General features: G+C 40.8%; 3 protein-coding genes across 3 annotated transcripts; 1 reads left to right on the top strand and 2 right to left on the bottom strand.

The window, feature by feature from the left end:
- The first annotated feature begins 385 nt into the window (after positions 1-385).
- mrpl38 (mitochondrial ribosomal protein L38) lies at positions 386-7,156 on the top strand. Its single transcript, XM_083994070.1, has 9 exons — positions 386-542; positions 1,490-1,681; positions 2,071-2,202; positions 2,295-2,497; positions 3,844-3,916; positions 4,013-4,058; positions 5,136-5,294; positions 6,169-6,305; positions 6,877-7,156. Exons 1-9 carry the CDS (start codon positions 458-460, stop codon positions 7,011-7,013), a joined length of 1,164 nt encoding a protein of 387 aa, XP_083850196.1. The 5' UTR covers positions 386-457; the 3' UTR covers positions 7,014-7,156.
- Positions 7,157-8,052: 896 nt separating this feature from the next.
- On the bottom strand, positions 8,053-19,935 carry fdxr (ferredoxin reductase). The gene is made up of 12 exons (XM_083994063.1): positions 19,608-19,935; positions 19,293-19,381; positions 15,156-15,251; positions 14,179-14,301; positions 13,976-14,089; positions 13,751-13,852; positions 11,559-11,666; positions 11,254-11,338; positions 9,626-9,825; positions 9,366-9,537; positions 9,113-9,286; positions 8,053-8,864 (listed from the first exon to the last, which is right to left on the bottom strand). The coding sequence occupies exons 1-12, from the start codon at positions 19,690-19,692 to the stop codon at positions 8,734-8,736; spliced, it is 1,479 nt and encodes a 492-aa protein (XP_083850189.1). The 5' UTR covers positions 19,693-19,935; the 3' UTR covers positions 8,053-8,733.
- A 2,570-nt stretch (positions 19,936-22,505) lies between these two features.
- Positions 22,506-24,624, bottom strand: LOC311002652 (uncharacterized protein). The gene is made up of 4 exons (XM_083994072.1): positions 24,532-24,624; positions 23,466-23,831; positions 23,252-23,376; positions 22,506-23,165 (listed from the first exon to the last, which is right to left on the bottom strand). Exons 1-4 carry the CDS (start codon positions 24,596-24,598, stop codon positions 23,025-23,027), a joined length of 699 nt encoding a protein of 232 aa, XP_083850198.1. The 5' UTR covers positions 24,599-24,624; the 3' UTR covers positions 22,506-23,024.
- Between the last annotated feature and the right edge of the window lie 1,817 nt (positions 24,625-26,441).

The raw sequence follows: 26,441 nt of genomic DNA, 5'->3' as shown, positions 1-26,441 counted from the left end.
AAGTCATTATAATATGAGGATAAAATCACAATTTTACGTAAAAAAAAAAGATAATATTTCCAAAAAGACGTACTAACAAAGAGAAAGAAGTCGTAATATTACGAGAATCAAGTGCATGACACAATATTATGAGAATAAAGCCATAATATTTCGAGAATAAGGTTGTAATATTGCAACAAAAAAATACAAATACAACCAGATTCACTTAGTAGCGGCAATAGAAAAAAACTTTTCTCGAACAATTCTTTATGTTTTGATGACATAATGTGGAAAGATGAAGTTTCTGCTTATTTACGACATTTTCCCTGTTCCCTGTATTTTCCTCATAGACTGTAATTTTTTCCTCCGTCTGTAACCGTCTGTGAAACACACAGCACTGACGGTCGAACAACCACAGACTGAGTAGTTTTCTACCTCTCGGCCACCGTACACTCCGGATGGGAGGACGCGATTCAAGATGGCGCTGCACACCATCCTCACCGCTACCCTGCGGTCCGTGATAGATTTACGGGTCAACAAACTGAGGACATTCGCCACATCAGGTATCGTACTAAGGATACTGTTGAATAAAGTCTTGGGAGGGTTATATGCTGTGATTCTGTCCGTGTAGTCCGACGCAAACTCGGATCAACGCGGTCCTTGTCATGTGTGTCACGGTTGACCTGAGCGATCCAGTGGACAGGCTGTAATATAACTTAGTTATGGAAATAGCCTATTAACTATGAACAAGACACGCGATCGAACTTGTACCTTGTTGTTTTCATCTCATCCATCAGTTTCATCGAAATCTATTTGATCTCGCACTGTGACTCGCTCCTGTAAAGTCTCTATGAGTAACATGGTGTGCAGTTCTGTCCCCCTCCATTTATCCTGTCAGTCATCAAACGACGCATAGTCATTATTTAAAGGACCATTAACATTATTGTCTTGGATCCAAAAACATCTGTCTGATTTACTTTAACCACAGCACCCAGGCTCCCAAGACAGGTTCACTAGTTTTCACAGTAGGAGCCATGTATCCTTTGCTGCTCCCAAACACATTAGTTAGATCAGCTTTTAGGCAAGGCAAGATCATTTTGTATAGCCCATTTTTACAAACAGTTTGTCTCAAAGGGCTTTACATGGCATCATGACAACATCCTCTGTCCTTAGACCCTCACATCCACTGAGGAAAAACTCCATGTAAAACCCTTTAACAGGGAAAAATTGGAGAAACCTCAGGGTGAGCGACAGAGGAGGGATCCCTCACCAAGGACGGGCAGATGTGCAATAGATGTTGTATACAGACAAGAAAACAGTATAACATGGAATATGGAAAACACAGAAATGTTAACAAGAGCTGATGGAGGCAGCTTCTGGTGGGAGGAAAGGCAAGGAGAGCCTTTGGCACTATGGCAGCATAGCTATACAATGGTTCAGGGCTACCTAGAACATCACTCTCTCACATTTCCTGTCATGTGACAAACCTCTGAAATCTTTCCTCTGACAGTGGTGAAGTGCAGAAGGGCGCCTCCTTTGGGTCCGATGCCTAACGCGGACATCGACCTCACGAACCCAGAGTCGTTGGAGAGGTACCGCAGCTACACCCGTTACCTGAGGCGAGCCGAGGAGGCCAAGAACCAGCCGGTCTGGTGGAAGACCTACAGGGGCTACACGGAGCAAGCTGATCCAGAACATGGTGGTGAGAGAGGAGAGGAAGCTGTTGCCAGTCATTTCCCTCAACATGTAGATGCCGGTGTCATAAAAACACTACAGTGCATACATTCTTTTTTTTTTAATGTATTTAGCACGAACAATAACATTTAAAACAACATGGACAATCATCATAACTGGGATGTGCAAAGGGGAGGTATAAAACCCAAAAGGGCTTATATAAAAACCTCACCCACATATTCGAAAACCAAATTTGTTACAATTTGAAAACAATAGAGACATAGGAAATAATTAATAACAAAAAATAAATAGAAAAGTAAGTGATTAAACAGTAAATATTAGGAAATAAGGAAAAATACATACATAAATGAATAATACAAAACAATAATTCACACACATGCATCCCCTTGGGTTCAGGTACAGAGCATGTGGACATCGGGCTGCCCTACCACCGGCCACGCAGGACCACGGAGGTCAGGGAGAGAAGACAGGTGCTGAAGGACAAGAAGAAGAACGCTGAGCTGGAGAGGAGCCTACGTCTGCGCACATGTAAGATGATATCACATTACCTTCTGATGGATCGAGTTTTTTGCCTGTGAGTGAATGAGTTGGTGAGCTTCTCTCTTCCTCCACCCTCCTAGTTAAGATTCCCATGGACCGGGTGACGGAGACCTGGGAGCAGAGCACCGCTCCCTTCCACATAAAGAGACTGGCAGAGCACTACGGGGTCTTCAGAGACCTCTTCCCCAAGGCCTACTTCCTCCCTCAGGTGTTACTTAATGTCCGCTACAGTCAGGACACCAGTGGCCAAGTGCATTATGGGAACAGACTGACACCAACCGAAGTAAGTTAAAGGACCTGTTTTGAATGTTAAAGTATATTTTTTGGGGCTTTTTTCACTTTTAATGGACAGGAGAGTTGAGAGAGAGACAGGAAATGGGAGGCAGAGAGGGGGGGGGGGTGACACGCATGATAGGGCCGCTCGAACCAGGGCCGCCTGCAGTGAGGACTACAGCCTCAACACATGGGGCGGGTGCTCTACCAACTGAGCTAAACGCCGCCCCTTGAATGTGTGTTTTTAAAGACACAAATAAATTAAATCCAAAAGCAAAATCTGTGAAGGTCTGAACCAAATCCATGCAAGTAAATCTTAAAAAAGCCTCAGGAGGAACAATAATACTGTCACAATAATGTCACAGCTGTCAGCCACTTTGTCATGAAGCCGTAAAACTATACATCCCAGAGCACAGTGCAACATGTGCACTTAATATCTTTGTTATGAAAATCAGCAGATGAAATGTAGCGTTGAGGTTCAGAAAAGAAAAGCGCCAGATTCCTGGATGTCTGAAGATGTTTATTGATCTTGGCCAAGGAGGATGGAGGAATCGCTGATACTGACAAGAGTGCACGATGATGCACAACAACTCTCCTCAACTTTTATTAGAAAGTGGATGCTCTGTGCAGAACGGTGTGTACGTACGCGCTCACTCTGGCTCACTGAACAATAAACTTCAAGATAGAAATGTGACACTTCCTCGGTGCTGTGAAGGCTCAGATGTTTCCACTCTCTCTTCCAATTCTGTGTTATCATACTCAGCATCGACTGTCAGAGTCGTGCAGCTGTGTCTGGGATGGGATGCCAAACACTGAGATTTAGGACGCGAAGGGAGGCGTCATGGCCTCGGCATGTGTCTGTGAGGGAGTGCAGGGCAGTTAACTGTCTTCTGGCTGGATATCTATCGAAAGAGGTTTTTACCTTTGACCTCATGTGGTTGAAGCGTGTTTGACCTTTGACTTCATATGGTTTCTTATAAAACCTCTCAGATTTTCCCTGACCAGTCCCAGCAGGCGTCAAGATGTAGACAGTGTTTAAAAATAACATCTGGAAATGAGGACAACTCCAGACTATGAAAGACTGATCCAAGAGCAGGCTGACATGGAGTACAAAGCTGTGACAGGTTTGGATTCACCCTGTGTCTTGACTGCAGGAGCGATATGAAGCCAGCGTCCAATCACAGCTCAGATTCCATTTAGAACCCAGCTCAGATTCCATTTGTCTTTTACTTGTGTCAGAATGATCTACACTGAGACTTCAGAGGATCGTAAGAACAGTCTTGGGCAGAAATGTGAGCTGCGTATTATTTGGAGTCATAAAACTAACTTACCCCTCCCCGCTGTTCCCACTCCCAGGCAGCTTTGGTTCCTCAGGTCAGCTTTGGTGCAGAGGAGAACTCGATGTGGACTCTCCTTCTCACCTGTCCAGGTCAGACACAGTGTTAACTCAGATGTTATTGTCATTTAAAGTTACTGACTGAAGCTGCTCGCAGATTCACTGTCTGTGTCACATCATGTGTTTCAGATGAGCATCTTCAGGACAGCGAGGCAGAGTATGTCCACTGGCTTGTGTAAGTCTTGCATCTTTGTACATACATACACAGCTCTGGAAAAAAAATAAGAGACCACTCCCAAAATGATCAGTTTTACTATTTATACAGTACAGACCAAAAGTTTGGACACACCTTCTCATTCAATGTGTTTCCTTTATTCTCACTGAAGGCACCAAAACTATGAATTAACACATGTGGAATAAACAAAAAAAATGTGAAATAACTAAAAACATGTATTTTCTTCTTTGTCTTCTCTTTCTTCTTTTCTTCTTCCTCTCCTTCTTCCTCCTCCTCCTCTATCTCTGCCCCCACCAATTCTAGTTTCTTCAAAGTAGCCCCCCTTTGCTCTGATTACTGCTTTTTGCTCTTGGCATTCTCTTGATGAGCTTCAAGAGGTGAACCTGACCTGAACATGGTTTTCACTTCACAGGTGTTGCCTTGTCAGGGTTCATTAGTGGAATTTCAGTGAGAATCTACAATGTAAATAGTCATGAAAATAAAGGAAATGCATTGAGTGTGTCCAAACTTTTGGCCTGTACTGTATGTACAGTATGTGTTTGAGTAAATTTAACTTTTTTTTTGTTTTATTCCATCAACTACCGACAACATTTCTCCCAAAATTGAAATAAAAATATTGTCATTTAGAGCTTTTATGGGCTGAAAATGACTAAACAAGTCTAAATAACAAAAAAAAATCAAGTCTTTTCAGACCTTGAATAATAATAATAATGCAAAGAAAACATGTTCATATTTATTCCTAAACAACACAGAATATTTTAACTCAGGAAGAGTTTATAAATCAGTTTTTGTGGGATAATGCAGTGGTTTTTATAATTTTCCTATAAAACCAGACCAAACTCATCAGTGAATGAGTTGTGTTTGTGTTGGTATTTAAAAAAGAAAAGAAAAGAATGACTGTCATACATGTATAGATGCTTTTAAGAAACATTTGTGGAAGTGGTCTCTTATTTTTTTTAGAAAGCGCCTTTCAAACCACTCAAGGACACTTTACAGAGTGCATAAGACAAAAAAAATATTATTATTATTATTATTATATAAAATAATATTACATGATGATGTGACCTGTGTGTGCAGGGGGAACATCCATGGAGGGGCGGTCCAGACTGGAGATGAGCTGTGTAACTACCTGCCTCCGTTTCCTGCCAGAGGAACAGGTTTCCACCGCTACGTCTTCATCCTCTTCAAGCAGCACAGACCAATCAGCTTCAAGGATGACATCAGGCCGTCACCATGGTGAGCGCCCAGACAGGAAGCTGATGTTCTTGGTGTGTTTGTCCCTCTCAACCCACACTTCACACTTGCTGCTGCAGATACAGGACAGGACCCTGAGGTGGAGACGGGCTCCTCTTCCATCACTGCACTCAGCCATCCGCCACGCTACGATCTGTCTATCTACAGATAACTCAGATTATTTGAAATATTTGTTTAGAGTTAGAACAGGGTATCCGCCGGGTTTTGAAATGTATTAAAAGGTGATAAATCAATTTTGGAAAAATTAAGACCCTTAAAAAGTATTTTAAAAAAAGTATTTTCACAACTTTTTAAAGTCTTAAATTTTAAAGGTATTTTTTTTATGAATTAGCTGTCCAAGAGTTAGTCCTAAAAAAACATCGTGAAAGTGTGTGAATTTATTTGTTTTATTAAAAAACAACAAAGATGAACCGGTACATTAAAAAACTAGGCTCACTGGGTGCGTTCGTAAATTATCTCTGAGAGCGCCAGAGCGCACTCGGGTGGAAATTCAGATACGCTCTGGCGCTCCCAGTGCATATTACAAATGTCACATGACACCCCTATATTTTAAATTCTGTTGTATCATAATGGTCTATAGTCTTTATCACAAACTAAAACTGTTACATTAGAAGTGTCACTGATGTAAATGGTTACAGCTTGAAGTGGCGGTGAGGTATTAAAAAATATTGAGATGGTCCTGAAAAAGCCTTAAAAAGGTATTAAAATGAACTTCAAGATTCCTGTATGTACCCTGTAGAAGAAGCTACATCGTAGGGTTCAGAGAAGCAAACTGGATGAGTAAATGATATCCCGACCACAGCTCGACCACTGTGTTTCTCAGTCAGATGATGTGATGTGTCTTCTGTCCTCTCAGTCTGTCTTTGGAGGACCGGACCTTCAGGACGCAGGACTTCTACAGGAAGTATCAGGATGACATTACACCTGCAGGCATGGCCTTCTTCCAGAGCCAATGGGACGAGTCTGTCAGCAACACCTTCCACAACACACTCAGTGAGTCATCCCCCCCCCCACACACACACACACTGAGTGTCAGTCACCCACAGGATATGCTCAGGCGACGTCCACACTTAACCACTTTTTTTTTTTTAAACACATCTCTCGTACTTCATCAACTCTTTCCTGTCTCCACTGCGGTGTTCTTCAGAGACGTCTGACTGAGCTGGTGCCACTTTAGGGTTGTATTATGGTCTGGATGGACAGAAACTGACCTTTTAAAATAATGGCATGAACACAGAGAGTCCCTCACTCGACTACAGTGTTGGATGGAACATGAAAAAAGAATCACTTTCTCCTCCTTCCAACTATTCTCTGTAACTCATCAACTGCAGTTGACAATTAGCTTCCTTCCTGTTTACACCAGCTCATACTGTACATGCTCAGTGTGTGAGTTGTCTTGGTTACGTGTGTGGTAGTCTGGATAGAAATGTTTCAGTTAGAAAACAAGGTAAAGTGGACGAAACCTTAGACAGTATAACACAGTGAAATCACACACACAACAATGTGTTGCTGTTGCATGACATGATGGATATATGTGTGTGTGTGTGTGTCCATCCTCCTGCAGACATGAGGGAGCCGGTCTTTGAGTTCATCCGGCCTCCAGTCTACCACCCTCCCCAGGTCAAATACCCCCATCGCCAGCCACTGCGCTATCTGGACAGATACAGAGACGGACAGGAGCACAACTACGGAATATACTGATCCTGATCCTGATCCTGATCCACATGTAGATACAGGTTCAGATCATCAAACTGGAAACTCCAAAGACTTTGACTATTAGACCTGAGACCTGAAGCAGCTTTAGCTCATCAATAATAAATGTTTATTGTTGTCACTGTTGGAATAAACGATTGTTTCTAAATGACTGATCAGTGTTTAGTTGCTTTCATCAGTCTGAAACTAAAAGACTAACACACACAACACAGTGACAGATGTTTAAACTAAACTACTACTACTAATAATAATAAATAATAAACTAAAATCACACTGTCAGAGGTCAAATCATATCTGACAGCAACAGGAACTTCTCTGCTTCTCCAATCTGATCTCAGTCAACAGAGGAGCAATCAGCAGCTGTTTTGTGTTTGTGAGACGATCTCAAATCCATAAACTGTTCTCTGTGCTAATGAGAACTGCAACAACCATGGTGAATATTACATTAAACCAATATGTGCATGATTTCCTTCAGTTTCTGATAAGGTTATTTATTCTCAACATGACCTCTTATCTGATATGTATTTATTGACTCCATGATGTAAAACCTCTTACTGTATCACTGACTGAAGTGTTGGATGTTATTTGTAATCAAACCTGCTTTAGTTATTTTTGACCATTTGGGGGCAGTGGAGACAAACTGAACACAGTATTAAGTTGTGAAGGAAACAAGCATTCACTTGAAAAGCCGCAGTACTTTTTCAGAGTAATTAACAGTTTTCCTGTTTTTCGGAGTAATTCCTTTTCTGACTTAACGAGATACTTAAATATCAATAATATCAATTTTGTGCACCCCTGGTCAAAATGTCTGTTCATGTGAAGATGGAATGAGCCCCAAAAGACATAAAGTTACAGATGACACATTCACTTTACATTTTAAACAATATAATTTTTATTTTCATCTTTTACATTTTCAAAATGACAGAAAAACTGTATAGTTAGTAGCTAGTAGCCCCCCCTTTGGAAACTATCACAGTGTATAAATAGTAAATATCTTGTCTGATACCTTGGTCAAAGTTTTCTGAGAGCTCAAGTCTCCTGGGTTTCATTCTTTTGCAGGCTGCTGCTTTGTTTCCCTTTTGCACTCGAAAAGTGTAGAAAACTAAAATAATTCACTGATATTGATTCAAATACTGAAAAAGAGTGTTTCATGTTTAACTTTATGTCTTTTGGAGATCATTTCATCTTCCAACTGCTTAACTGTTCACATTAACAGACATTTTGACCAGGGGTGACCAAACTTTTGCATGACACTATAGATTTTAAAACCCACTAATTGTTCCTTGTAAATTCAGATGGATATTGAAAGGTTATTACAGAACACCACCTCAGAGAGTCAGAGGAATCGAATGCAGCATTTCACAACAGTCTTAGCCTGGTTCAGTAGTTACACATGATATTCTCATTTATTCAGATGCACCTGTATGAGATGACATTACAAATCCAGGTTCAGGAGGTGGGATGTGAAAGAATCAAACATACATTTTATTGTGTATAAAAGATTCATTATTATTCATAATGGCAAATAGGATTAAGTGTATCAACTACATGAGGTCAGCTGTTGGCATTTGGACAAATACCGGTAAGCTCAGTCCATGTTGAGTAGTTCTGCCATTTATTATCTGCGCAGACTCATTGGTTGATTTCTGCTGGTCCCATACGGCAACAGATGAGTGTCTTTCAGAGTCCAGTTCACCCGAGACCAAGTTCAGCTTCGAGCTAACTGAAGCATCTCCTCCACAGTGAGCAGCTTCTCTCTGGGTTTTCCTGAGGCTTCACCTCTGCTCATTTCCACTCTGTCGATCTTCTCCCAGTCTGAGAAACTTACTGCTTTCACCCCTACAAACACAAACCGCAAATCACAAATGCATTGAATATTTATATGAGAAAGGAGTTTAGTTTTGACACGAGTGAACTGTTTTGGGAGAGAGATGAGCTATTACATGTGAGCTATGAACTGTAAGACTGTTTTACTAAATGATCTTAGAGTTTTGATAATGTAATTTCTGTTTCAAGAACTGAGCCAAACCAATGGAGAAAAACTGTAAGTATGCTGTGATGTGGTGTGATGAGCTGTCAGGACAAACCTCTCTGTTCCAGCAGAGCTCTAGTGAGCTGTGATCCATCTTTAGCAGCAGAGACATCCAGAGCTCCTGACTCCATGTCATCCACTACGGAGCGTGCGGTGTCAAAGCTGTTGTTCATGGTGGTGGCTATCACCCCCGTGGGTCCGGTCTTCAGCCATCCACTGCAGTACAAACCTGAGGGACAGATGGACCGGGGTTCAACTGGGGGATCTGCTTTCATCATGTCTGTGTGCACCTGTGGGCTAGTCTGTACCTGCGGCTTCATGAACACGGCCCATGGTGTTGGGAACGATGGCTCTGCGGAGGTCGAACGGCACCGATTGGTCGATGGGGAGGCTCTTGTAACCGATGCTGCTGATGACCAAACCGCAAGTCACGTCCTCCACCTCTCCGGTGTGCACCACGCGGGCCGCCTCACCCGAACCCTGGTCACACACACACAGGTAGGTAACCAGCTTTCAGCCAAACTCAAGCAGTGAGCAGCCGTATGCAGCTACAAGAGATCCTGTTTACCTCTAGCCTGTTGACTTCTAGGCGGATCCCGGCCGTCCTGTGGCCTTCAGGGTCCGCCAAGACCTCCACAGGGCTGCGGAAGAACCTAAGACCCCATGTCCGGGAGGCCTGATCCCTCCTCTCCTGTTCCTTCGCTGCTGGAGGCTCCAGGGCCGTCTTCAACATCAGTTCTGTGAGCCGCTTCCTGGGCCTTGGTATATCTGATGGCGATATTAAAGGAGACATATTATGCTCCTTTTCCACAAATTAAAATAGTTCCCAGGTGTCTTAAAGGCATGTCTGTGACATGCTTTGGTCAAAATACCCCAAGGATCAAACATCACAGCTCTTTTCATTCGTTAAAAACAGCCCTGTTCAGAACAGCTGGACTCAGTGCCTGTCCCTTTAAATGCAAATGAACCCGCCCTGCCCCATATTATGCAAATTCGAGAACGAGTTACATCATAGAGTCTGCCAGTAAACCCAGAACTCCGTTAGTGCTTTTACGGTTCTCTCAACTAAAAGTCAATACATTTTTTGAATGGGATTTTGGTAAAATACCTTAAATTATGTCTGGTTCTATGGCTTAAACGAGTTTCAGGTTTTGTTCTACGTCAGTAAATACCCTACTTGTTATGAATTAATTTAGAAGCTTTTACATGGCGGTTGCTAACAAGTTTCTCAATACGACTACAAACCCTGTAGGGGACATTAAACGGCATCACGCGCACTCGCGCCTGTTCGGGGGTGATGACGTTTAATGTCATCAACAGGGTTTGTAGTTTACTGACGTGTTTTATGTCGTACAACAAAACCTGAAACTTGCTTAAGCTTTTGTTAACCAAAGACCTAATTTGAGGTATTTTACTAAAATCACATTCAAAAAACATATCGACTTAGACAAGGGAACTGGAAGGGCTAGAAGCGCTAACGGAGTTCCAGGTTTACTGGCAGACTCTATTGCCAGACAACTGAGGGAACAGCTCGTAAAACCATGTGGATTTCAACCTAGGGAGCGGAAAATTACAGATTGTTTTTGTCAATTCTCAAATTTTGGGGGCCGGAAGGCAAAACAAACATCTAAATATATGTTAAAGAACCTTCAAAAAGTGATATTTCCATAATATGTCCCCTTTAACATCTGCCTGCTTGACTTCAGAACATCATCTTTAAAGCATTTGATGATTGTATGTACTGTACGTATATGTGGCAGTGAATATTCTTTGAATACTCTTCTGCTGATGCATTAGCTCTGTTTTAGTAACTCTGGAAACAGTGTGTAGTGTATCCCAGAGACCAGATGTTCAAACTTCTGTGTTGTTGACATTAACAGACACTGAACTGACAGTTTGAGAAAAGACACAGAACACCAAGGTTGTCACTCAGCCCTGGGAAAAGGCCGGCGGGGGAATCATCCAATGTCTCCTCTCTGATGAGGACAAGGACAAGGACAAGGACAAGGACATTACCTCTAAAATGCACCAGCAGAATGTTTGACCATCTGACTGCACTGGTTTGTTGATGAGCTACACCGCCACACATCCCATGGTCTGGGAAATTCTCACGGTTTTGAATAAAATTCATGACGATTTCTTTTGTGTAAAGTAAGACAACAAATGAGGCAGGAGCAGGGAGGAGTATTCTTGTACCTGTGAGAGCTTCTTTGACTCCATGAAAATCGGCCTCCACCATCTCAGGTCTGGTCCCCACCAGGTTGACCATCTCTCTGAGCTCCTGCAGATGAGCAGAAGATAGAAGGGATTATTCAACTTTATTATCACATGTGTCTGTAGTGGAACTATTTAAATTCATTAGGATCATGACAGATGATTATTAACCCTTAGATTCCCCAAATTTCAATTACAGGTAACGAACCTACTGCTAAAACTATTGGGATTATGGCAATTTGCCAAAATGTTGAACTATCCCTTTAACTCTCCGCTGCCAAACCCACCTTGATTGTGAACGCAACCTGCATGGGTCCTCTCCTGCCAACGATCAGCACCCTGCGGACCTTGCTCTGGACCAGAGCCTCCAGGGCAGGCTGGGTGATGTCCGTCGTCTGTAATAAAGCACCGAAAAGTTTTCATCAAAACCCCCTAAAGGTTTTTTGAGGAAATATCCACAACACACACACACTTACATGAATGAGGGAGTTTCACAATCACATCATAAGTTTCAGCCTGATCAGATGTGTCCACACAAAGTCATTCTGTACATGAGGTTCATCTGATCTGGGCTGAGAAGCTGCAGCTACATCTCTGTTAGACTTAATAAACAAGATGTTTACATATCTAAAGTTTCATGACTTTATTTAGTTCCCAACCGAACCATCCCGTCACTGTCACTTTTCACTCAGCTGCCAAAATACACTGCGCCTGCATACAGTACATGCGTTCCCAGTGGAAACACTAAGGAGGGAAATACAAGTCAACAAGCTCCCTATCCTTTTTATGTGAAATAATAAAATCATGTACAATTTAAACATTTCATTTCCACATACAAAGTCTTCCAATGAACATACAGTAAAACACCTCGAGCGACATCCTGGTACATTCACTGTGAGTTTAACAAAAGATGAACATATTAACTATGTAAACAAAGTTTTGAGTGCTTTGAATTGTCAGTGCAAACAACATTTTCACCACTGACTCCACAGTTCTTCACTTAGTTAGTGCTTTTAAAGGGACCCGAGCCGATGCTCCCTCTTGGTAAGACATTGGTAAAAGTTGGCCTTTGTGTCTGACCAGAGCACCTTGATTTTCTTACTTGTTGGAGCTCCTTCATGCTGCTTATTTGCAACCTGAGTCTTTTTGTTTGAGTTTGTGATTATTCAGATGCTGTGATGGTGTTTAGAGCTAGAACATTTGAAAACACAGTGTTTTCCTCACTATAAAATAACAAAATTAACCAAAAAAGAAAACCTTGGCATCAGCTATCGCACAAATTGTTATTTTTAACACGAGTATTAGCCCTCCTTTAAAACACCAGGGTAACCAAGGTAAACCAAGAGATAACTTGCTAAGTATCACTGTCAAAACAACAGCTGCCTGGGGCTGCACGCTCAGCTTCCTGTGTAGGCTATTGTTGGAACTGGTTGCAGTTTCAATGTATTTTTTTTATTTTAGTATCATTATCAACAAGACTCAAACACTGATGTGACCAGTTTCTTTGCATTGTGATTAAACGCTTTTTTCCCCCACAAACTCAACCAGACCAGAGAGGCCTGTCCTACGAAGGAGGCTCAACATAGCCAGGCTTGGTGTTCATGATGCAGCTCAACAAAACCTCAAGCCCCGGTCAGAGTTAACACGGTACTACGACGGTGGTTATCAACTTGGTTTGTCAAGTCCACTCTCAGCTTTGTGCTCTGTGCACGTTCACATCAAAGTCTGACATCATATGATTCACTTCCGTGAAAAATGGAGCGACTACAGCCGCTGATTTCAGCCAAGACGAGCACAGGGATGCAACTACCTACTTTCTGACAGCTGAACATTGCACTACTTTTAAATAAAAATAAACTTGAGCAACAACAACTGTCATTTTTATATTGTGTTTCATATTGTTTTCATATATTTTACTGATGGCGAGTGTGTTTTTTTGAAAGCGAGGCCGGGTGTGCGTATGAAAACCTACAGTGGAGTTTTCAGCTGCTGTACAAGCAAATCGTATATTGTCTCTGTACAAAGACAACAAAGACCTTTTAAACTGTGGAAATAATGTAGACCTATTCAAGATTTGTGTTTGGGCAACACTAACATATAACAGGCAATCGCTCTGGGCTCAACAGGTGAGGGGACAGGGGAGAAAACAAGAGCTCAGCTACAGCTACGGACGTAATAAGAATCACTGACAGAGTTTTACATGCAGTTGTCTTTTCCTTTTGAATATTAGCCTTTGAGAAAATGGTTGAATGTTGTTCAATTATTATTATTTTTTTTTTTAAATGCAGTTGGCTGAAAATGAAATATAAAAAACAGTCTTGTGATTTTTCCTGACTTTATTTAATATGTGGAATAGCCTATGAATAAATCCAAAGTAAACATTTATTCAGTGGATATTTCAGCTTGTAGCAGCTTTTACCTCCAACAGCTGCTGGTTAACACACACCCTGTCTCCTAACATCCTCTGTGCAGCTCTCACCTTCAAACTGTCAATGGGCGACAGCAGGACTCTTGCGATGTCCAGGGCCACGTTACCTTGTCCCAGAATAACTGCTGTTTCACAGCTCAGGTCTGGACTCAGCTGAAAAGAATCATAAACATAAAATAAAAAACTAAGGACAGAGAAGGTAGTGTAATGATTACTCTAAATAAAAAAAACATCCATTTGATTTATGGCAAACATGCACACTGATGACAGCAATACCTCTCTACAGCTGGGCAGCCCGTTGTACCATCCCACAAAGTCTTTGGCAGAATAGACGCCAGCCAACTCTTCTCCTGGGACTCCGAGGGTCCGGTTCCCCTCGGCCCCGTAACTCTGCAGGAAACACAGTGCACCAAGAGCTTTTTAATTGTGGGGCGATTTCTACAGCAGGTGGTGAAACATCCTTTCCGTGTTCTTCTCACCAGTACAACTGCATGGTAGGCTCGCTGCAGCTCCTCAACACTCACATCCTTCCCCACGTTCACGTTACCGTAGAAACAACAGCGTGGATGCTTGGCTGTCTGTGTGAATGTGTTGATGACGTTCTGAAGAGATAAGAAGATCACAAGTGTCATGCAGAAAAGTTTACAGTTTACAGTAATATTAGAGATGCATGATAATTATCGGCCCAATATCAGGAAATTATGACGTCATTCCGAAAAGTCCGATGTTATTAACTTATCGGCCCGATAAGATATAGTATGTATTTTTGTCAGCCCTGCTGTGTGGGTCGTTTTTTTTAACCAAGCGCTCTCACTCCTAACATGAGACCTGATAAATATCTATATATATCTAATGTATGAAGGCCTGCAGTGAATGCTGCGTTCAAGTGGCCTCAGTGACTGAAAAAAAATCATACTCCCTTGCTAATTACTTGCTAATAGAATATCTTCATTGAAAGAGTCAAAACTATATTTGGTTTTGTTTATAGTATTGATGTCATGATATGTATGTTAGGTCCTCACTAGTCTTTCTTATCTCCAGGTATGTTATCGGTTATTGGTATCAGTATCGGCCTTTGGAAGCAGAAAGTTATCGGTATCGGTTTAAAAAAAAAAAGTTATCGTGCATCCCTAAGTAATATACATTAGGCTGCAGTACTTCCACTCTTACACCATAATGTAATATGGTCTGTTTTCTCACGCCTTTGGGAGTTCACTTCCATATTTCTGGGTTTTAGATACTTGGTCAAGGTTGTGTGTGTGTTCTGATAAACCTTTTATGATGAACTGCTACAACAACCTGTAAGAAGGCCACAGCTTGTGACCAGACCACAAACTCATAATGTTGCGTTATGACAGCATTCCTGCTTCTCTTCGTGTCATAGCTGCAGTTGTTATTATAATCCAGGAACATCCATAACAGTGTTGGCTGTCTAATACTTATGAGGAGCAGAGACCTTGACTTCAGGATGATCAGGGGCAACTCCAAATCGGACAAGGCCAAAGGGGATGGGAAGCCGCTCATAGATATCCACCAGAACCTGTTGATGAGCCTGAGATCATTGGGGGAAAAAAACATTCATGAAGTTAAACAAAAATCTGGAGAAATGACAAGAGTGTTGAACTATGTCCTCATTATAAACTTACTTCTATGAGCTACTTCACAGACTCTTCTTTTACTTGTCGTTTAAATATTTGCTTCATGTTATTCATAACACAAAGCAGAAACATGGAATAACATGTTTATAGATGTATGAGCAGATCAAAATCCAGTAGTTCATAAATATGAGCCATTAAAGGAAAAAACTGAAATCTTTAGTACACAAGTTGAAACTGTCACAGAGGGGAGTGAAGCTGCTCTTGAGACATGTGGTCAGACAATACCTTCTCATTGACTGTGTTTCCCTATGTTGCCATACAACCCGGGCCACTACTAGAAGGGATTGTATAATCCCACTCAGACGCACCTCGTGTGGGCAGACGCATCTGGAATATCTTACCCTTACCCGTTTTGATAAGAGACTGTAATACGTTTGCCACAATCAAAACTAGCTTAAAGAAGTGGCTACTAACAGGGCCGGCCCAAGGCATAAGCGAACTAAGCACCTGCTTGGGGCCCCGTGACTATTGGGGGGCCCCCAAAAGGCAAGTAACTTTTTTTAAATTGTAGTGCGTAACTTTTGTCGATCCTTATAGAAACACTGTGTACTTACAAAAAACTTTGATTATTGTTGCATTTCAAATTGTTGTTGCACTTTTCTGTAAAAAAAATGTAAAAAGCAGATGATGTGTTTACAGTAAATGCATTGTCTGTTGGTTTATTTTGTTACTTTTAGTCGACCTATAGGTGACATTCAGTATCCAAGTAGGCTAATATCAATTTGAAGATTAAATGTAAATCAACCCCAGGCTGCTGCACTTTTAGTTAAATTTGGTGCCATTTCAGAATAAAAACCATAGATGGGTACAAACCTGCCAGGATGTGATGATTCGTAATGACAGAGTAAAAAATGAAATAGTATTATTGGCAGTAATAGAGGGCACCAAAATAAAGATTTTGATTAGGGCCCCATGGAGGCTTGGACCGGCCCTGGCTACTAAGTAAACAAAGCTGCAATCATGACCACCGATAATGAGTAAATGCCACTATGTCACTTTCTTTCATGTAACTATGTCATGTCATCATTTTTGGTACTTTTATTTATTAACTAACTGACTGTGTTTCCCATCTTCACCACTTACTTATTTTTACTTAATCAGTTTTTTCTTTCTTTCTTTTTTTCTCTCCTCCCCCTTTTGGCCACTCCCCCATTGTCTGATTATTACCTTATAACTGGCACCAACCATCAACCACTAAATCAAGAAACATGACCCGGACCCTGCATTGTTGCAACCTCCCATTCCATCTACACCCCCTTTGTCTTACCTATGTATTATGATTGTATTACTTTCTTTTTTTCTTTTTTTTTTAAAGGGGTATCTGCCCCATGTTTTTAAATACTTGTGTTTTCTTTAACCTGCTTGTTTCTATTTCAGTATAGGGGGACTGTCAATGGAAATTAGCATTTTGGCTAGAATTGAGTACATTTACATTTTATCTTTAAAATGTTTATCAATGTACATTGTCCCTCTTTATCAAATAAAAGGAATTAATATTGAAATTGACTGCACTGAGGTGAGGATGGTCTAATAGTCCAGGCAAAATAGCGTTTTACGACAGACTAATTGTCACAGAAGGTTTTTCACCATACATCATTTCTATGAGGTGTCTAGAACAACATACTAAAAGTCCTAAGAAATCCTAGTTGGGGAAATATGTTTAATTCGCATCATTATTTACTGTGTAAAGTCTATGGTGCTGACAACAATACACCCCAATGGGGCTATTTTTTCCCTTTACTCCTATCACAATGAAACTTTACACAATGAAAGTATCCATGAAATGTAACATTTTTTGTATTACAAGTTTCTTTGAAAATGAATTTGAATATGCAAATGAGTCTTACACTAATCAAATATGCCCAAAATACACCCGAATAGGCTTCTTTTTTTCCTTTACTCCTACCACAATGAAACTTTAGACAATGAAAATAGACATTTAAAGTAACATTTTTTGTATTACAAGTTTCTTGGAAAATGAATTTGAATATGCAAATGAGCAATACACTAATGGAATATGCCCCAAATACACCCGAATAGGCTTATTTTCTTCCTTTACTCCTACCACAATCACACTTCACACAATAAAAGTATACATGAAAAGTAACATTTCTGTATTTCAAGTTTCTTGGAAAATTAATTTTAAATATGTAAATGAGCTCAACACTAATTGACTTATGGTCAAGAAGCCATAAAGCCACAAGCAGCAACAGGGGCCAAATAACTAACACATTCATGTCCATTCAATAAGTTAACCTATGCACTGAGTGCTGTCACTTGCCACACTTGACTTATGCATACACACATGTCACTTGCCACACTTAAAAGACCTATATTGACCTTAAGAATTAATTGCACAGTCTTGTCTCCAGTTGCTTTCTAAATTCTTTTTTTTTATTATTAGCGAACAAGCCTTACCTAACGACTTTCCTCCCAGTTCGCAGAGAACATCAGAAGAAAGTCAGAATTCATCAAAGTCGTTTCAACGACTGTGTGTGATGTTATATTATATATGACATTTATGATGTTATATATATGTTCAACAACATATGAGCGGGACTAAGAACTAAGTTATTTGGCCCCTGTTTTTGCTGCTTGCAGCTTTATGGCTTCTTGACCATAAGTCAATTAGTGTTGAGCTCATTTACATATTTAAAATTAATTTTCCAAGAAACTTGAAATACAGAAATGTTACTTTTCATGTATACTTTTATTGTGTGAAGGGTGATTGTGGTAGGAGTAAAGGAAGAAAATAAGCCTATTTGGGTGTATTTTGGGCATATTCCATTAGTGTATTGCTCATTTGCATATTCAAATTCATTTTCCAAGAAACTTGTAATACAAAAAATGTTACTTTTAATGTCTACTTTCATTGTGCAAAGTTTCATTGTGGTAGGAGTAAAGGAAAAAAAGGAAGCCTATTCGGGTGTATTTTGGGCATAATTGATTAGTGTAAGGCTCATTTGCATATTCAAATTCATTTTCAAAGAAACTTGTAATACAAAAAATGTTACATTTCATGGATACTTTCATCATGTAAAGTTTCATTGTGATAGGAGTAAAGGAAAAAAATAGCCCCATTGGGGTGTATTGTTGTCGGCACCATAGACTTTATACAGTAAATAATGATGCAAATTAAACATATTTCCCCAACTAGGATTTCTTAGGACTTTTAGTATGTTGTTCTAGACACCTCATAGAAATGATGTATGGTGAAAAACCTTCTGTGACAATTAGTTCTATTTTTGGGTCCAAAATGAGCTAAATTGCCTGGACTATAAGGGTCAGGCCTCTGTAACAGCAGCAGACCACAGATCACATGTTTAAAACCCTGGTATTTAGTCCTTACTCAGATGTTTTAGGTAAAAATGTAAAATGCATCACAGTAATTATGTTGTGCTCACACACAGACACACACCTCAGTTTATGACAGAGTTTGTTACATCACAATCATGTTCATCGTTTTTTCAGCCAAATGTAAATATACACTGGAAACTTGACTTGTATCCCATTCACAATGATCAGCCCTAGTTCAGTTTGCAGTCCATTCACCTCCTCTATCTGGGTGTGTTGGGCGGGGTCACTCTGTGGGTAATGCTTCACATCCTGAGAACAATCTGCTTTTTCCACATAGTTATTATGAAGAACCTTTATTTGTCATTAGGCTATGTATAGGCTTTATGCACAGCTCCACTACTTCCTGAACTTAAACAAGCTCCTTTATTTCCTGTCTTACATTATTGGACAAACTGATTAAACCAGGTGTGTCTGACCATTGTTGTGACTACTGAGGTACTGAGTCAGACACACCTGGATTAATGGATTTGTCCAATAATGTAAAGACTTGAGAGCTTGTTTAAGTTCAGGAAATAGTGGAGCTGTAGTGTGCATAAAGCCCGTCCTACAGCCTACACTGTTAGAAGAAGTGTAGCTACCTTGATCAGATACTGGGCCGAGTAGAAACCTGCAGGGCCACCTCCTACAACACACACCTTTGGACTGGTGGAGGTGGACAAACTTACACCTGCAGATTAAAAAAAAAAACACAGGACAAAGCAGAACAAACTCAGCCCTGCTATCTAGATCCACGATCCGTGATTAAAAAGAGAGATTAGTTTAACAACTGAGGAGACTGGTGACAGTAGTGGGACATGTATACGTGCTCCAGCTGTACAGGAACATCCATACTGACTGAGCTCCATGTTGGCACCAAACAGAGGAGACCCACATGCACCGAGGCACCGACTCACCGTCATGGAGCCGCCGGCTGATGCAACGAGCAGCGCGGGGAGTCCACAGCCTCAGCCCGCGGAGCAGCAGCGTGTGGCCGCTCATCTTCTCCAGGACAGGGAGGCTGACTGTCGGGACTAAAACTAGTGAACACCGGTGTGAAGCCGTCCTGGTGCTGGGAGAGAGAGAGAGCCGCTGCGTCCGGAGCTCTGACCCAAACGCGTTACGATTTCACAGACTGGTAATGGTATAATAAAGTTTAAATCGCGTTGTCACGGCCGCTTCCAAGATCCAGTGTTGTCACAACCATAGACTGTAAAAAAGCAGGTCACAACTTCCAAACATATCCACTGTGAATTCAAGGCGGCGCTGTGTGTTACTCCCAGACTGGTCCCATTGTAAACAACGGCGATGCATGACGTAGGTTCCGCACGAGCAGTAGGCTAAAGGGATAGTTCAACATTTTGGCAAATTGGCCCAGCAGTAGGTTCGTTACCTTTAATTGTCGTTGCAAGCTATTTTTTAGAACGGCGGAGCAGAGCCGTGAGCTGCTCAGAGAGCTATAGCCTACGCTACGGAGGCTAATGGGATTTCTTGGTTTCCCTCATCAAACTCATCAAAAACACAATCCAACAACTCTAAAACGCTCTGGTGGATAAGTTGTGACCTGCACATTCACCACGCTATGAGATAATAACAGAATGTTATGAGACAGAGTTGTTTTCGAGGCAAACGCAGAGACTGCTTGCTGAAAAACTGCCCCTGACAGGAACACGCATCAGCGATTTTGCATGTATTTATGCCTACCTCTAAAACAACTCCATCTCGTAACGTTCTTTTATGAGACGGTAACGAACCTACTCCTAAAACTATAGGGATTATGGCAATGGGCCAATTTGCCAAAATGTTGAACTATCCCTTTAACGAGACATACAGGGGAAAGGGCTGTAATTTACATCCAGAAACAGTTGTTCATTTGTTCTGGCTGTGCTCTTACAGGAAAAAACTATGGGCAGACCTTAGCAAATTTATTATTGACTCTCTCACTATAGATTTTATTTTACTTTGGGAAAATGTTGTGTTTGGTTTCCATAATTACCCTAAGAAAGAAGGAAAATGTTACTTTTTAATAAAAATCTGTTTTTATTTCTTGCAAAATTCCATATTCATAAAAATACATTTTCTAAGAAAACCCCTTGCTTTTATGTTTTTCATATGACCTTGTTGTATAATGAACATCACCCCTTGCACATGTTCTCTGTATTTTCCTTGTATACTGTTCCCTGTCCTACTATTTGTATTTATGTCAACTCCTTTTAAATAAAGCTGTTGAAAAAAAAAAAACAGGGGAAAGGGTAGGCCGCATGACATCATTTGGTCCACCACCTCTGAGCGTGTTTGAGTCATCTGAGCTCAAATGCATAGTTACTGTACTCACCTGTAGTTGACTATCTGTGATCATAGATCAGCATTGCGGTGTAGATGCAGGAAAAAAAACAGTGAAATGTCCCTTTCTTTCATTTTCACCTATGTATTGTGTTCTTTTTACAGTCTATGGTTTGAAGACATCTTTGGAAAAAGGTTTTAATCTTAAATGATTAATGTGCATTCACAACAGCCAGATGTGCATTAAGAGGAAATGAAGTTCACCTCCCTAGTTACTTTAATATCGGTGATTCAACTTTATTTTCTACACAATGTTAAAACAGTTACAGCCAGTTAAACATGAGCATGGCCAAAAACTTACAGTAACTCTAGCTCATGCTTTCATCATGCATTTGCTCATGGTGCAGAAATCCCAGGTCATATTTAGGACAAGTCTCAGAAACTCACTATGTACAAAACAACACAAAGGTGTCACTGACAGCTTTTATTTCTGTGAGCTACTTCATGTTGAAACCGCTGAACATATAGAAACAGGAAATAACTAAAAGGTCATATTTAGACAGCAAGTCACACAGATGTCTTACTGTAACAGATCAACATACACTGAAACAGCCCGATGACTCACTAAAATCTGAGATCTGAGATCTACAGGTCTGCAGCTTTTTCCAGGCCATTAAGGGGAGACACTACAGGTGAATAGGGTAAAACATAACAGATATCACCATGAAACTTCCCAAGTTTATCACTTTCATTACGACAAATATTTTTCGTATTACAAGTTTTATCAAATGTTATGTTTAAATATGTAAATGTGGCAATATCCAATTAAATATGCGCTAATTTGCATATGTTTCCAGAACCGAAATCCGAACAATGGATAAAGCCCCTTTCAAAATTCTTGTTTTATTTTGTTGACATATTAGAGTCAGAAGTTTTTACACAGGGGATCTCTTTTTATCACTCTGTAAATGAGAAAATACTGTCACCAGCCCTAAAAAAAAATCAAATTTTGCCATGTTTTTAGGGACAAAATGTTGAATAAATCAGGCTGTGAATGATATCAGCAACAATCCCCTATGTAAAAAACTTCAGAATATAGACTGGAAGGTTTGGTGTCTGTAAGTGCTGCTGAAGTGGAGATTTCGGGCCCAGAGTCTGAGGAAAAACTAATTTTGAGAAAACGGCCTTTAAAGACTTGTACTGTAAAATTCCATAGATTGTTAATGTAAATTGTACTTTTACCATTGGTTGCAGATACGGAGGAAATTAGTATTTTTGGAGCCTACATCATTGTTCAGGAGAGAGAGAACTTTACAATGATACCTGACATGAATTTAGAAATCTACTGACGAAAGAGATGAAATGAAATAAAAATAACCACCTTAATGTGGTTTTTCTACCATTTCTTTTGACTTCTCTGAAAGAATACAAAAGGAAGAAAAAATAGCCCAAAATCTCAAAATTGACCAATGCATGAAGAAACGGTGTTTTTGCCTGTAGTGTCTAGTCGCCTATGAGCAATGAAATGAAAGTTAAAGTGCACAAGTTTCAGACAGACACTGGGTCACAGCCTCTTTGTCTTCTTTTTTATTCACCAGGATTGTGAAGGAACACTTGATTAATGGTTCAGAGTTTACTGTAACTGATACAAACATGTGGGATGTTAAACTGAAAACACTTATTTTGACAGAAGCTTAGATTTACTGTTAAAGATGAAGTCAGCCAGAAAACCGAAAGCTCAGAGGCCGTTAATGACACACAAAGGAAACAAAGAATATGTGCGAGAAGGTCACGCAAACGCGTTGCTCAACATGGAATAACAAGACACTTGTTCAGCACTCATGCAGTACGTACACCCCACATCACCCAGGATGTGGTGGCTCGTTAACTTTTCTGCAAACAAAGTCAAATTTGTGTAAAAGGAAGTGAAAAGCAGATAAAAGATGGGACATCACTGATGGGTCAATCCGTAGAATCAGACATTGTCATCGCTACAGACCCGGCTGTAATATACATAATGTGGTGCTGTTTTCCACAGAACCATGAGCTCTTCACAGAATGCCCCTGTAGTCGAGATGGTTTGCAGTTGTGATCATGTAGGGACAGTGCTGAGGTCTGCGCTCAGGACAGGTATACTGAGGGTTAGGTCTCCGCGTTTCTACATCTCTGACAGGTCTGAAGCTCTTCCTGAACTGTAGAGAAGAAGAACCACATTTGTCTCAACTCAACCTCAACTGCTGGTTTTGCTAACGAGTTTTAGTCAACTTTATATACTTACTCGTTTGCATTTCACAATCAGGACTCCAATGAAGAGTATCAGCACCACACAGAATGCTGTCACACTTAAGGAAATCAAGATCAAATCCAGAATCTGGTCCTTGCACGGCTCCCGGGGCCCCCCCTCTGTGAAAGCACAGGATGAAAAGCTACTAAGTTGCTGCTTTTAATTATGAATGTACAGTGTGTGTGTGTGTGTGTGTGTGTCCTTTTACTTGTGACGATGATGATGGTGCCATTGCTGGACTGGGCTTGCTGATTTGTCTCTAGGCTCCAGTGGCTCCAGCTGCAGTAGTACATGTCAGTGTCCTCCAGCTCCAGCAGAGACAGCCGCAGCATGACGCTGGAGCCCTCAGTCTCAGCCAGCTTGTCCGAATCCATGTGAACTCGACCTCCATATTTTGGAGCTGTTGTATTCTTGGTAACTTTGCCGTTTTGCAGGGATAGGTATATAATATCTTTTTCACCATGAAAATACCTGCGCAGGTAGAGCCCCATGGGGTTAGACAATGAAGTGGTGCATGTGATCTCAGCAGATGAGTTTACTCTCATGTAAGAGAGTTTGGAAGGACTCTGAGACACTGTGGAGAGGAGGAGGACGGTTAAACAGAATAGTGAAGAAAATCATTCAGGAAACTAAAGCTGAAGTCACGTTAGACACTAAACACACCTGTCAATCACATTTCTCTGCTTCAAGTGTTTCATACTGGTCCTTGACACCTCAGTGAAATGTTTCTTCTTTTACTATCGAACAGCTACTGTCCAAAGTCACATTTTAGATGCAGAGCTTCCACTACAAATGAATTTTATGAAAAGTATTTAAACAAGTGGACGCCCATAGTTTGGAGCCTTGTCACATTTCATAGAATGACCTGCCAGATGTGTCTAGTGAACCTGAGAATGGGCCTGACCGATAATAAAGGGTAGTTTCTTGCACAACGACTCTGCTCGTTTTGACACTGAGAACAGTTCGCTGATAAAATAAGTTACATTACATTGTGAATAATGGACTTTTGATTTCTTTTCACTATTGTTACACAGCTCAAACAAAGGGAAAACTTGGGAAATCTGACTAACTTTTTAACAAAACCCATCCATTCAGTCTCTCTCTCTGTCACACGTGTTAAAGATATTGGAGTAGGGCTTAAAAAGCTCAATTTCATCAAAGACGGTCACATCTCTGAGTTTGGAAACTAATGCACCTAGTGGTAGGCAGATCCTCGGATAATTATGGTCACACCAAGAAGCAAGCAACACACACACACACAAACAATCACTCACCTGTCCAGCTGTGGACCTCGGCAGACATGAAGAGCAATCCGAGCACATAGCACCAGTGGGGTTGCATCCTGTAAACTGACAGACTGTCGCTCAGAGAGAGCCGTATGTGGTTAAGAGGAAACGGTGCGTGTGTGTGTGTTCGACTGCATCAGAACTGAAGATAAGGAAGTGCTTGTTACTGACAAACATGTTTTTTTTAAAAGACATTTTCCATCACACAGAACTGTTGCATGCAAAGGCTGAATTAACCTGCACACTGTCTGACACAACACCCTGTCACAGTAACACTGTCAGAGATAAGGCAAGGAGTGAATCACAGCTTCTTCCAGCTGAACAGTTCAAAACCGAAGCCAGTGAAGAAACAGTTATCATTCAAATTGCTGCTGGAAAATCACCTGGCATTGATGGATTTCCACAAGAATTTTATTTAGCGTTTCACAATAACCTTACCCCTCTGTTGCTATCCCATTATAATGAAGTTATCCAAAACAGCTTTTTCTTTCCATCCTCACACACAGCATCAATAATTCTAATTCCTAAAAGAAAAATAAAGATCCTTAACTATGTGAGGGTCAATGCCCCCTATCCATTTTGAAATGTGATATAAAGATATTTGCTAAGGTAATATCAAATATACTTGAAAGGATGATAATGAAACTGGTGCATCCTGACCAAGCAGGTTCATAAAGCAACGATATGGTTCAGATAGTATAATACAGCTATTGAATATAAAATGGACAAACCGAAAATCCCCCACTCCTTCCCCTGCGTTGGCCTTAGATGCTGAGAAGGCCTTCGATAGGTGGGGGTGCCTTACCTGTTCAAATCGCTTGAGAAATATGGATTTGGACTCAATTTGATTTGTTGTGTAAGAAGTTTATACCCAAGCTACAGTCATAACTAATGGTATAGCATTGTGCAATGTTGAGCTTCTTATAGGGGTACTAGGCAGGGATGCCCCTTCACCTGTTGTTTGTCCTGGCCCTTGAACCTCTTGCTATTGCTCTAAGACAGAATGCCGACATCGCAGGAGTGACAGTTTTAATGAGGTCTGTAGGTGCCATGTAGTGTTTTTTGTGTGTCACATCCAGGGAGGAGTCAGGTGGGGTCAGCTCAGCAGAGTAGTAAAATCAGCTGTTCTTCACCTGTTGATGAATGAATGAACTGAAAAGGTAAGGGGTGGAAGGTCCTACTTTGCTGACCGCTAATTTACACTGTTTTGGACGATTTTAGGTTTCTTGTGGGATTGTTTCACTGCCTGTGTTTTATCTTAATAAACATGTGAATCGACATTCCTCCGGAGCTTACGTAGTTTTTATTATTCAGAAGCATGTCCGGCAAGTAAAGTGTTTCCCTCGCTTAGCCTCTCAGTGACCACTACTGTTCCATCTATAGTCGCCTAACAAGGTCCACAACTTTATACTTTATGCTGATGATGTCATCCTGTTCCTCTCACAGCCCTCAAAATCAGTTAGCAGTGGTCTGAAAACCACAGACCAATTTTCAATTCAGAATTAAACACTGTAATCTCACCAAACTGTTTACCCTGGTGGAAATATTGTCAACTAAGAAGTGCTGTTGTAACTTTAAGGAATAAATGTAAAGATCCTCCGAAGGGCAACATATTAGGATAACTGTTTATTCGTAAACGATCAATCTAAAAGCACCAAAGAACTTATTGACAAAATAACATCAAACTTTTGGATGTGATGTAACTGAAGATGAATGGAACCAGATTTGGATCAGAGTGCAAACAGTCTCTAAGGAGGTTTCATTGGAGTCACCACAACTCAAAACTGTATCATTGGACTCGTAGTACATTAAACAGACCAACTGGCTTGTGTTGGAGGTGCTCAGCTCAAGAGGGGACCTACCTGCACATGGTTTGCAAAACAACTAGAACCCATATA

The sequence above is a fragment of the Trachurus trachurus genome, assembly GCF_905171665.1.
Source record: "Trachurus trachurus genome assembly, chromosome: 19".
In the NCBI taxonomy this organism is placed as follows: domain Eukaryota; kingdom Metazoa; phylum Chordata; class Actinopteri; order Carangiformes; family Carangidae; genus Trachurus; species Trachurus trachurus.
The sequence above is the reverse complement of the archived record's forward strand: the minus strand, read 5'-3'. Positions and strand labels throughout refer to the sequence as shown.

Excerpts from the sequence above, each read along its gene's own strand:
- mrpl38 (XM_083994070.1), top strand. The coding sequence starts at position 458 with ATGGCGCTGCACACCATCCTCACCGCTACCCTGCGGTCCGTGATAGAT. Across the intron at positions 4,059-5,135 it reads GAGTATGTCCACTGGCTTGT|GGGGAACATCCATGGAGGGG; the intron begins GTAAGTCTTGCA and ends CTGTGTGTGCAG. Across the intron at positions 6,306-6,876 it reads CACCTTCCACAACACACTCA|ACATGAGGGAGCCGGTCTTT; the intron begins GTGAGTCATCCC and ends ATCCTCCTGCAG.
- fdxr (XM_083994063.1), bottom strand. The coding sequence starts at position 19,692 with ATGAGCGGCCACACGCTGCTGCTCCGCGGGCTGAGGCTGTGGACTCCC. Across the intron at positions 14,302-15,155 it reads CTGATCATCCTGAAGTCAAG|AACGTCATCAACACATTCAC; the intron begins GTCTCTGCTCCT and ends TTATCTCTTCAG. Across the intron at positions 14,090-14,178 it reads CCTACCATGCAGTTGTACTG|AGTTACGGGGCCGAGGGGAA; the intron begins GTGAGAAGAACA and ends TGTTTCCTGCAG.
- LOC311002652 (XM_083994072.1), bottom strand. The coding sequence starts at position 24,598 with ATGCAACCCCACTGGTGCTATGTGCTCGGATTGCTCTTCATGTCTGCC. Across the intron at positions 23,832-24,531 it reads CGAGGTCCACAGCTGGACAG|TGTCTCAGAGTCCTTCCAAA; the intron begins GTGAGTGATTGT and ends TCCTCTCCACAG. Across the intron at positions 23,166-23,251 it reads TGATTGTGAAATGCAAACGA|TTCAGGAAGAGCTTCAGACC; the intron begins GTAAGTATATAA and ends TCTTCTCTACAG.